This window comes from Gymnodraco acuticeps, unplaced genomic scaffold (assembly GCF_902827175.1).
Source record: "Gymnodraco acuticeps unplaced genomic scaffold, fGymAcu1.1, whole genome shotgun sequence".
Taxonomy (NCBI): Eukaryota; Metazoa; Chordata; class Actinopteri; order Perciformes; family Bathydraconidae; genus Gymnodraco; species Gymnodraco acuticeps.
In genome coordinates this window covers 198,222-210,511 of record NW_022992084.1, presented here as the reverse complement: position 1 = coordinate 210,511, position 12,290 = coordinate 198,222, and the positions used below count along the sequence as shown (strand labels likewise).

Below are 12,290 nucleotides of genomic sequence, written 5' to 3'. Positions count from 1 at the left end.
TGGTTTAAGTAGGGTTAAGGACAGTGCTGATGGAGCACATGGAGAGGTCAACTCTCTGTCCTTATATAAGGCAACAAAATGACTGGCTCATCCCCAAGCTGCTCCATACTGCCCTGCCTACTCCTGTAACCTCTGTGTGTGTGCGTGTGTTGACTTTGGAGATGATTTTAGTCAGTCCTCTTGTCTACTGCTACTAGCTACCATAACCCACCTGTATATCTCCCTGCGTCTTTCCCCCTCAGCTTTTCTTCTGTCTGTCTTATTTTTACTTTCACATTTATTAGGCTTATTTTTATCCTGGAACACTGCACACTTATTAGCATTTTTGTTAATACTGCACAGGTTGGAAAAGTCGGACAAAGTACGTAGGCAGAATTTGACAATTCTCACATCTTCATAACTATGAAGTACTTCAGAGTGTGTAGGTGTGTCTGGAAGGCATGTCACAAAACAAATGACTACATATTGTCAACACGACATGACAATATGGTTGCACAGCTGCATTTGAGCAGTTGCTATGCAGTAGTATGTTTTGGTTACTTGTGTCGTTACATGACAATGAATTCAATTCCAAATCTGCAATTGCAGTCGAGACATCAAGGTCTTAAACAAAGGCGGTAGAATATGGAAATAAAAAACGTGTTGTAATGCTGTTACTGTAGCACAGGAAGCTAGGAGTAAAATAAAAAAGCTGAATGCTGTCAAATAAATAATTGACACCATGCCCAGCAAATAGAACAATAACATCTGGGAACTAAGTGCAAGTCGGACCGGTAGGAAGATAACTAGGCAACAAAACAACATGTGGAAATACATTTACTTTTACCAAGGCTTTGGAGAATAATGGAATTTTGGTTCAATCTCAAATTTGTGTAATACAGTAAGATCATTTTTGTGTCGAAATCCATTAGCACTTCAGAACAGAATCGGCATGCAAATGTCACCATAGTAATAAGCTCTTTGAAGTGTAATACTTGATCAAAATGTGATAAATTATGGGGTACAGTTTGACAAAAGCCAGTCTTTAAACAGACGGTCCCATCTGCTCGCTACTCAGAAATTGCGACTTGTGGCTTCTCGATTCACCCCCTCGCTTTGTTTTTGTCCCTTCCTTCCCTCCACACTTCTGTCCCCATCCTTCTAATCCCACGTCTGACCGTGTGTGCTCTCAGCGTGCCCCTATCCTGGCATAGCAGGCTTTGACCTCAAGTGGGAGGAGAACAACACGAGAGGAGGGTCTCTCCCTTTGTGATTCACCCGTGCCTGATTTGGCTGTGGCGAGGCAGATTGGTACCCAGTATCCCTCACTACTGGGTGGATAATTCTTTCCCAATTGCAGGGCTGACACTGCTGGAAAAACAAGGACTTGCTTGTGGGAGGAAGCTATATAAGGGATAAAAGATCATATTAAGGTTGCATTTGAGAGGTTTTGTCATAAGCAAAAGGGTAACACCATATGAAATCAATTTGAACTGGTTAGTCTATGTTATGCAGTGTAAGCTGAGCACATTCCATCTGTGATATCAATAGTTACATCTATTCAGAGGTTTTTTAACAGACAGCATTGCAGATACTCCAATACGGCATCACTGTCTGTCTGCCTGGGTCCAAAATGAGGACGGCAACATATTGAATCGCAGCTTTACTCACTGCCTAACCCCCCTTTTTATTTCCAAGCCATTATTATTCATGAGTGCACAATCAGAACATGGCCTGTCCCAGTAAATGTACCTGCACCAGCCTGGAAGCAGCTAATGATGAATTGAGTGTCTGTTTGTCATTATGGTGCTACAGGTAATTTCATTATGAAAACCCAGGTTCCCTCTATAGTCTACTGTGGGATCAGTTCCAGTCGTTTTAGTAATGACTTATTTGTATTCTGGCGTATGGACAATAATGCTGTGAATGTAAGGTTATTCGATTAGATAAATTAGATTTTGTATTGTAGTACCATAACCAGCTCTTCCTTCATGCTCTTGCTCCTGGTAGTGTATGACTTCTGTCTCTCTTTTTGACTTTCTCTCCCTCTCTCAGCCTCAGCATCCATTCAATGTTTATGCATGCACCATTGAGTTATGTTGTTAGGCATACAGTAGTAAATGTACAACTGTTTGTCTGAGGCTTCTAGTGCACTGCTTAATCAAAAAATAATGTCCACTCTGTCTCACACACACACACACACACACACACACACACACACACACACACACACACACACTGCAGTGTCTCCAAAATATACGTAGGTTATAGACAAAATAACAGTTAAATGCCGATGTAAATCCAAGTTCCAATACTGTACACTCTCCCAACTCCACCGCCGCACATCAGGAGGCATGACATGCTCCTGAGTCATGATTTTACCCTTAAAGTTCCAGGAGCTGCAAAGGCTTGCAGCAGCAGCATCCACACATTCGCAGCCCCGGCCCCTGCAGCCCTGCGACACTGTACAATCCAGCTAGCGTCATGCCTATGCAATAGTCAAAGATGATTCCTGAGCTTTAGCTGGTAATTTGGAACGAAGGGGAATTTACCCCAAATAGAACAGAACTCCCCCCGAGGGTAGAGAGAGCAAACTGTTGTTATTGGGTCACGGTTGGGACATGGAAGCAACTCTCTCCTCTCTGTAACCTTCCTGCAACTGCACAAAAATAGTTTTAAGGACAGTCTGCACACACTTTGTCTGAGTTATTTAATAATGGTAATGTCTGGTTATATCAGTCTTGAGAGTGAGGTTGAAATTGACTCGTAGCTGTAGGGAAAGTGACCCTATTGTAGCTTCAGTGTTTCCCCTAGGATGGAGTCATAGCAGCGGTGCCAAGGCACGTGGGCTCAGCATAATGTGAGCGCGTGGATTATTATTATTTTTGTGCACGTGCGAAGTGCGCCCCGCCAATTTGTTTCTATGTGTCTGCCAGCACAAGAAAGGCTCTTGAGGCCTAGTACCAGGGCCGGTTCTAGACCATTTGCTGCCCTATAGGCGAGATTTTATATATAAAGAATAAATGAAAAATCTCTACAAAAGACAAATACACTACAGAAACTTATTGACATAGGTAATACACGTCAAAATGGCTTCAAATGTGTTCAGTATTGTATGAACATGTTTGAATTGGGAGGTGGACGTCACATCCTCTAGGGGGGTCTGGGGGTATGCCCCCCCTGGGAAGATTTTTTTTGTTGAACATTTTAAAGTAAAATGCTTCAATGTAGTGCACTTTGAGCACACATTACTAGAGACCTGATCTAGGGGGTACTCTAAACACCCATATGAAAAAGATCAGTTTACATTTTAATAATCAAATAAGTATATGAACATAACCAATAACCTACCATAGCCAATAACAAATAAATGTAACTTATTTTATTTTTGTTGTTCATTCATATTTTACCAGTTAACATTTATTTATTCATGCATATTTTTGTATCTCTCAAACTTTAAACAATATTTTTGGTTTACTATGGAATGATTTCAAACCTGTTTTTATTTATCCTAATAATTATAAAGGAGTGCTTTGGAAATATGTGTTTACATAATTTGTGGTCAAAACGTTTGAGACCCACTGAGATAACTTAGACTAAAATGAACTATCTAAACACTCAAGAGTCCTTTACCTCACTGAGCCTCTCAGTCTGACAGGAGAGCTCTCCTCCACCCTGGTTGTAGAAACATCTATATCTTATATCTGTTAGCGCAGCTAGCACCAGATTCTAATAACAACCGCACCGGTATCGGTGCGCCCTCTCTCTCTCGCTCCCACGTTCGCACTTTGGCTGTGAGCTGCGGGCGCCTGATAAGCCATCATACAGGGCAAATGAGAAGTGTAACCGGGGTGAAAAGGGTGTTACATTTACTTAATTATGAATGTTGTTACATCAAGGCTGAAAATTAGGATGAGCGCCAACGGTCAAAAATGTTTTTTCCCCTCCCAGAGCTACCAGCTCTGTCGCCTATGCCAAAAAAAAAAAATGGCACTGGCAATGTCTCAAGATTTAGCAAAAATACACCTTTATTGAACACACAGTAACACAAATACTACAAATCCACATAACAAACAATCAAAAATGAAAAAGGGTCGCCACTTATTATTTTAATAAAAAAGTAAAAGAAAAACCTGGCTGGCGCCCCCTAGCAGCGGCGCGCATATTTCAGCAGCTGCGCCGCCACTATTTGTATATAGGGGAAACACTGAGCTTCAACAAAAAGCACACAAGGCCCATTGTGAAATATCGGGCAATCAATTGGCATCATTGATTCCCATGTCTGCCTATGTTTTCCAGTTGTAATATTTCCTCGTCATTTTCTTGTTGTCTGACTCTTTCACCAGCCTCGCTCCATTTCCCCAAGACCTATTCAATGATGGAGAAATACCTATTGTCCTGCTTGTCTGCTTCTCCGCTCCTTGTCCCTAATTGGCGTAGAGTATTGGCATTTACACTCTTCGCCCTCAGTGACATGACTGCCTTTCCAGCGTGAAACAGCTTATTAGTTAAAATGATTTTTCCCTCTCCTCTTTGGCTCATTCTTTACTCTCCATCCGTTCAGGTTATCCCGTTGTTCTGACAAGTAATGGCCTCTGAAATTGAGTACTACCATGACTATGCAATGACTATATTTGTAAAAGCCCCTCAGGATGCAAACGCACCATCATCCCGTGTCTGGGAACTGTCCTAATGAATGACATTAAGATTATATGGTCCAAAGGAAGGGTTTCATCCGGGCAGTGCCAGCTTGGTGAAAGTTATCCTCATCCCCAGTAGTGGACAGTTAAGTCCGCAGTTCAGGCACAACATGCAGGAATCCTGGCCGCCAGTGCTCCTAAAAAGGCCCCATCATCCCACCGCAACTGACTTTGTAGGGATGAAAGACCCTGACAATAAGCCCCGACTGACACAAAATGGAGGACATCGGCTCTTGGCTGAGCGGTGGGGGATTTCCGCTGGCCATGTGTGAGATTAACTCACCTCCGAGGCTCCGTGCTGTGCTGACTCCGCTCGTGAAAGTGCAGAATGATGGCAGGGAGGGAGAAAGAAAAGAAAGATGGAAAGCTATTAAACGCAAAGGTTATTACATTCCTGCCAAGGTTAAAGGAACTGGCTGGTGAATTTGGCAGCTTGCAGAGCTACTTTACCATGGCCAAATCCAGCAGGCATGTTAAGACTTACTCAAAATATTAACGGTCATTTAGAAGGAAAAATCGTCATGGGACACTTTATGTTTGACACCGACAGAGCTTGTTGCCACCAGATTTATCTTAAACACCTTAATGCTCTAACATACAAACACATGCTCACACACCCTGTGCTCCCCATGTGTTCCCCCCACATCCATCAGCCCAGCTGTGTGCCACACCTGGCGGCTCTGAACAACTGGAGAGGCATTCAAAATGAATGGAAACTATTGAAGAGAAGAGGAATTAATCCCACCCTGTGTGTTCTCTTGGAAGAGTGTTACTCGTGTTTGTGTGGCAGATAATGATGGCGGTAATAGAAGAGTGTGGGAGGGGCAGGGCTGGCGAGCACACTGGTATTGTCATTCATAGCCTCATTCGTCCTGTTAGCGCCTGTCGTTTATTTCCCCACTGCGTCATTGTCGTTTGCTGTATTATTATATTGTATCCCGCCCCTACAAAAACGGCACCTGTCACCGCGTGTGTGTGTCTTTACACTGGGAGCAACACAAAGCCTCAGCCTCCTTTTTGAAAATGCAAATGGGATCTATTTGTGGCCCGCTCCTGTCAGAGAGTGGGTGAGCGTATTGAGGGAAGTTTTTGTCTGCAGCTGTACCAGTGTGCGCGTGGCTACATCTGTGTATGCACGGTGTGTGTGTGCACATGGTGATAGCTCGCATTTGTGCATCACTTTAACACAAAGTGTCTTTGGCTCGGATGTTTGAATCTGTGTCCTTGGTAACAGTGTACTTTGATTCATTTTTATTTGTCTGCTCTGCGGCCAGTCAGTATTGACAGCAAGAGTGTTTGAGAGAAATGTCCACATCCTCGCTGTCATAGGGCTGTGTGTGGCTGTGTGTGTTTACGTCTGTATGTGTGAGGCGAGGGTTATATTTGTGTTTTTATGCATGCTTCCAACACGTCTGAAACTGCAGCCAAAATGTTAAGCCACGCATCTTTATGAATAATCTTTATTTTCTCTCTCTTTTTCTACTTCCACTCTCCTATTTCTCCTCTATCGTCCCCCCTCAGGAGAAGAACAAGGACAAAGACAAACGTTTCCGTCCGCTCTACGACATCCCCTACATGTTCGAGGCCCGGGAGTTCCTGAGGAAGAAGATCATTGGTAAAAAGGTAAGAACCACTGACAGAAATTGAAAACTCCCGAACACTTGTTGGCACCTCGTGTGTTTGCAACTTGATTTGCCTCTAATCAGCTTACATTGAATACACCAAAAGAGCTATTCTCCCAGTGGCTCTACATGCGCTCCGACACCTTTTCCCCCTGCACCAGTAGCCTCACCCACACGTTTCTGATGCCCTTAGCTAGATATCTAATTCTCTCCCAGTTTGAATACCAAGTACCCTGGGTAGGTACCCTGGGCCTCGGCATTAGCCTGGGTTCACCCTTTAAACAAGCAGTGTTGATTTCCCCCTCTTGTGTCTATTGATCTATTGAGTATGTACACCAAGAGGGCCGCTATTATTTACACACATCTAACCTAGCAGAACCCAGCACTGAACTAGAGAGCACTCGGGACAAAAACCACCGCTTGAACATCTTCCTTTTTTGTGTAAAATTCTAATAAATGAACTGTGTGTTGAGATTGTTTGTCTGAGAGAGCTTAAGGATCTAAATGAGACTTATTGCTTAAATGGTTTAATAATAACAATAAATGTTATAACATTTGGGAGGGAGGGTAGACAAACAAAACAAAAACAGAAACAAAACAAAACAGAAAGGCAGTCAGGAGGAAGTTGGTTGAGAGGGGGGGGGGGGGGTTATGGATACAGAGTTGAAGAGGTGGGTTTTGAGGCGGGACTGGAACAGGGTGAGGGACTCAGACTCACGGAGGTCTTGGGGGAGGGAGTTCCAGAGCTTCGGGGCTGCCACAGAGAAGGCTCTATCCCCGAAGCTCCGGAGTTTGGCCTTGGGGATGGAAAGCAAATCGGCTGAGGTGGATCTGAGGGACCGGGGTGGTTGGTAGAGGATGAGGAGGTCAGTGAGGTAGGGGGGTGCCAGATGGTGGAGGGCTTTGAAAGTTTAGGTACTAAGGTACTGATTTATTACCAACCCTGTCAGTCGCCAACTTCCCCTTAATCAGAAGACCTCTATTAGTCCAACAGAGGGGACATTTACATTGTTGCCGCGAAAGTGAAGAGGCAAAATATGAATTAAGAGGCATGCATCAAATATTCGAGATAGAAATGACAATTTACAAAGTACCATCCATGTGGACAACAATAAGAACAGTTACAGTATATACAAAATAATGAGTGTAGAATGTAGTGTGATAGCAGCCAGATAACAGAAGTGAAAGTAAAAGTATATATTGCACAGTTATTTTATTTTGTTACAGTAGCTGATAAGTCCCACTAAGAAATAGCAGCCAGTGAAATAATGATCATAAAGCGGTGTGTATTCTTGTATTAGTATCACTCTATAAGCACAATATGTCATGTATTGCATCTTTTAAGTGTGGCTGTGTTTTCACACTGAAATGCTCTTCAGGTCCACTACAGTGGACATACTGTCAAATCAAAAATAACAATACATTTTAAAAATACTTTTTTTTACTCATACACCATATGTGTGGTGGTCTATCAGGGGGCCATGATGGTTGTAAGTCTGACTCTAGCAGGAATATATTATATCATTTAATATTTCAAAATAAAGTTTACCAGTGCAAACTGTATATTTTTTTTACGCCTGCGTCCTTAGTAAATCAAAAAATCATTCCTACATTGTCGTCATTGAACGTACAGCGGCAGGGAGAGCAGGGAGAGCAGGCGGCATGCCTCCAGCTGTTGTCCACTGGCTGAGTTGAATGATAGTTTATGTTTTGCAAATAACAAACCCAACACTTGTCAGACTCGGAGGAAACTTATTATAATGGGGACAATTCCGGAAACGATTGGAATCTTTCTTGCACAAACATGGAAATGGTTAGTAAGCAGATTGATGGGAAACTTTCTCATATACTTACTTATTTATCTCATACATTCAATACTGTTTTGCAGCAAGTATTGTATCTCACGTTTGCACCTTAAACCTCCACAAATCAATTGTTTCTGTTGAGCTGAGAATATACACATTTTAGGGCTCCAAAGACATTAGATGGAACAAATCTTCCCATTTTACACACTCTAGCAATTGTACAAAGTATCAAAGAAAAGCAAAAAATAACATTTGCAGCGTGATAAACACAAAAACATGCATCCACTCAGAGCCAAAAGCCAAAGAGAGTTCCTTTTGGCATTGAGTACAGGAGTGAGATTCATGTCCCTGTCCCAGCCTCTCATCACACTCATTTTAATCATCCTCATTAATGCTTTTTTAATGACAGAAAATTCAGCCGTGAGCCGGCTTTTGACAAGTGAAGCGGGAATAATGATTCGGCTGTTTATTTGTGGTGTTTGTGTTGGAGGAATAATGAGTGCGTGTGATAGGGATATCGACTATGGCCTTTTAAAGGTGTAGAAATGCTCTCCTAAATGTTCCATTAGCATGATAAAACGTGTTTAGCTCAGGAACACCCAGCCTTTTATCAAGCTGTATAATTAGTGTAAAGTACCATTTTGGGCTTGTTTCTAACAGTGTATCTCTGCACTAAAAGAGAGCGGCTTGTGGGTGGTGGGTGACTGTACATGCATGTAGATGGAGTCGTAAAACATAATATATGGGCGTTTAGAGCCAGAAACATGCATGTACTGTATAGACAAACCCACTCCTGTTACCGTGGCCATTAGCTGTGTACTCATGCAACCACAAATAGCATGCGTAATGGATGTTTTATCTTTTATATTACTGCTCTATACACAGACAAACTATCTAGACATCGCTCAGATCAATCTTCGCAGCTTTTATACCTGGTTTAATTTCACAGTATTGCTTGTTTAGACTCTAGGGTGTTTCAAAATCAGCTTGGCTCAAATGTCCATTTCTATTTCTCAGACGAATTGTTTCAGGTGTTTATCGTAGAGGAAAGTATGCATGATTGTCTAAGTGTCAACAGGAGTTAGCGTCATAAGCATGGTAAAAGTATGCGTGTATTTTCCCAGAGTGCGTCAGTGGCCCTGGTTACGGTCTGCGTTTAAATTCATCCTGGAAGATGCAGGTAGGAGTGCACTCATGATATGTCGAGAGATGTGATGAGTGAGGCCAGGGTAGTGGTCCTCAGGGATCACTCTGTCCATATGCAGAGTGCTTTGAGTGCATATGGAACCTAATCAGTGTTGTAATGTGTGAAAAACAAACAAACAGTCCATCAATTACAATCTTCTGTTGTCCAATGCCTTTATCCATACTCTACTTGGCATTTCTCTTAAGTCCCTTCTCCATCATTACGCTATGTATACTGTATATGTGCATTTGATAACTATTACAATTTGGTCTCCCAAGGGTGTGCTTATAGGCTCTTTGCCAGCGGTATAGCTTCCCCCTTCCTCAACCTGAAAAATCAATAACCCAACATCTCTGGAACGTTACTTTATTGTTGCTAAGACACAAGGCCAAAGCTTCAAATTAAGCCCTTTGTAGCAGTTATCATCTTTTTATTCAATTTCTTTTTATATCAGAGCCCTTAAAAACAGCAGATTCGTGAAGGTAGTGGCAACCTTAGCTGCTTTTCCAACAAACAAGAACTATTTTAAGAAATAATCACGGGCTCTCTATGGGTGGATGTTGTTTCGCGAGAACACTACCCCTCCGCGTTTTAATGCTAATCTACGCAACCTCGGCATACTTGTGTTGTCAAGTTGAACGCAGGTAGGTGCACAAGTGTACAGATGCATGTTGCACTACCACCAGGAGAGGAGTTTAGGCGACCCACTTACTGTCATCCTGTCTCTGAACACTAAGCTCTGCAGAGACAGATTTGGAGCAGTAAGCATTAGGAGTCTAAGACCACTACTCTCCCAGAAACTCCTGAGAGCTCCTCTGTTATCTTTCTTTCTTTTTCTTCTCCGACACAAAACGAGACAAGAGACCTTTCCTTAAGATGGGGGTAATTGGGCCTGACCCGGTGGTTTTAGAAGGGAAACGTATGTCGGGTCTGGGTCGTGCATGATTTTTTGTTGTTGAAGATTTTCATACACAGGTGTAACTGCAGATCACAAAGGTGCATCTTTGCTCAAACTGAAGGTGACCAAAGCTTACTGTCCCATCCAGTGCCACGGTTAAGGTAACTGTTTGACCTACAGGTATTCCCCTACACAATATATTCCATTTCAAAGCTCAGAGACTGCCTAACAGAGCAATACAATGCATGCATTGGAAACAAGCACATTTCCCCTGACTAAAGCTTCCAGGACGTGACTAAGCATTAACTACGAGTCTCAGTGTGCTGAGCAAAAGCTCAAAGCCCTAATGCCACCGCGCCGCTTTAGGGGAATACAGCTACATGCCTTTCTTTTTCTATTAAGCCTTCATCTCTATAAGGAGAGTATGGTGCTTTTGATCTTTTATAAAGCATATCTAATATCCATTTTCAAAAGTCTGCCTTTCTGTATTTGATAGCTCTCTGAAGCAGAAAGGAATTGGTGCAATACGTAGTCTAGTATTAAAAAGAGGATTGAACAGGTATACTCCTACAACCATACATCATTTAGAACTCTTGAATTACATTTATACTTTTCTTGCCAGCTAAAAGCTACCATAGCTTTTCACTAACTTATCTTGCACTATTCTATTGTTTTTTTTAAATCAGTTTGATTGTTTTTGGTCTATGTATATTATATTGCATAGTTGGAGGAGCCTCAGACTTGAGATGTTCATTGCCATAGCTACAATGCAGCTAATGTGCATATGTCAATAAAGCCTTTGAATCTTTCATTTGATTCTTAGACAAAGTCAAATTGAGAGGACATGTGCAGCCATCATTGAATAAATGATTTTATATTAGTGAAGACTTCTTCTGAACTACCCTGTTAAGGAGACTAAATCTGCACTGAGGCGTTTCTCTTTTTCCCTTTTTCTCACTGTCACTCTACGTCTGTCTGTTTCCCTCTCTCTCATATATATATCCCACTCCTATTGAAACGGCAGCGTTTGCATGGTGACATAATCCCAAAAAGCTCGATTTGGCTAACTTTATAAGTAGCGCGTCTTGTGCGCCCGGGTCTCAGCCTCAGCAGAAAAAAAGTCCACTGCAAATGTTGCATTAAGCCACTTATCAGGGTTGAGCACATTCGGATAATCCTGTGTGCTCAAAGTGGCCCCTGTTATGCAGCTGCTTGTGTAGTACTGTCAGCGCCAGAGTTCCCCCTCTTATTGGTGGGAATGTGGTGTGTGCAATAAGGTATTTGATCTGGTGTGTATTTGTGAGACTTCATTCGGGGGAAAGCTTCAGGTGCAAGCAGATGCAAAGTATACCGAAGCATCGCCAGGTCCAATAGTTTAAATCCAGGTGGGGCTCCCTCTCCTCTCTCCTTCCCTCGTTGTATCCTTACCTTGTGCTCTCCCAGTCTTGTTTTTTCCCCTTCCTATAAAGCTAACTTCATTGAGTTGTCGCAGCATGCTAAAAACACAACAGCAACTAAAGCCCCTCATGTCCTAAGATTTTTCTATTCAAACTCACTCAGATTGGCTGATGTCCCCTAGGCAACACCTGCATGTCTAATATTTTCAAAGGTAAGGTACAGATTCTGCTCTTCGATAACAAGTTGCTCGGCACCAATATATTCCTTTTTTTTTTTTAAATGTTATTGGCAGATCACTTTAAAACATTGCAAAAAATAAACCGCCAGTTGGTGAGAAAGATAAAAGGGATCAGGTGACAGGTGCTTATTTTAGTTTGAAGAAACTCTTTCACCGTATTATGTCCTGAAAACGACTCTAGCTGATCATACTGAGCTTTGATTACTGATGTTCACGGTACAGCACAGACAGGCATACTTCTAATATCATAGTTCAGCATAAGGTCTCTGGAAAGGTCTTGGCAATTAGGACCAAATTGTTGAAACTCATTTTTAGCAAGCATTGCTTTAGTAAAAACATCTGTTTATTATTAGCTGTAACCTTTGCATGCATACACCTTGATACGTCATTTTACCATGTAGACAATGCTGTAATGTAGTGTGGTATATTTACTTAAGTATGGTTTTGGGGTACTTGAACTTCAC

The 12,290-nt window shown here is 42.2% G+C and overlaps 1 protein-coding gene across 1 annotated transcript in view; it reads left to right on the top strand.

Moving 5' to 3' along the window:
* The window catches only part of snd1 (staphylococcal nuclease and tudor domain containing 1), a 198,493-nt gene that overhangs the window by 23,446 nt on the left and 162,757 nt on the right, over positions 1–12,290 (top strand). The window contains exon 11 of the mRNA XM_034202506.1: positions 6,201–6,302. Coding sequence (XP_034058397.1) covers positions 6,201–6,302 — 102 coding nt within the window. The remainder of the gene's footprint in view (positions 1–6,200; positions 6,303–12,290) is intronic.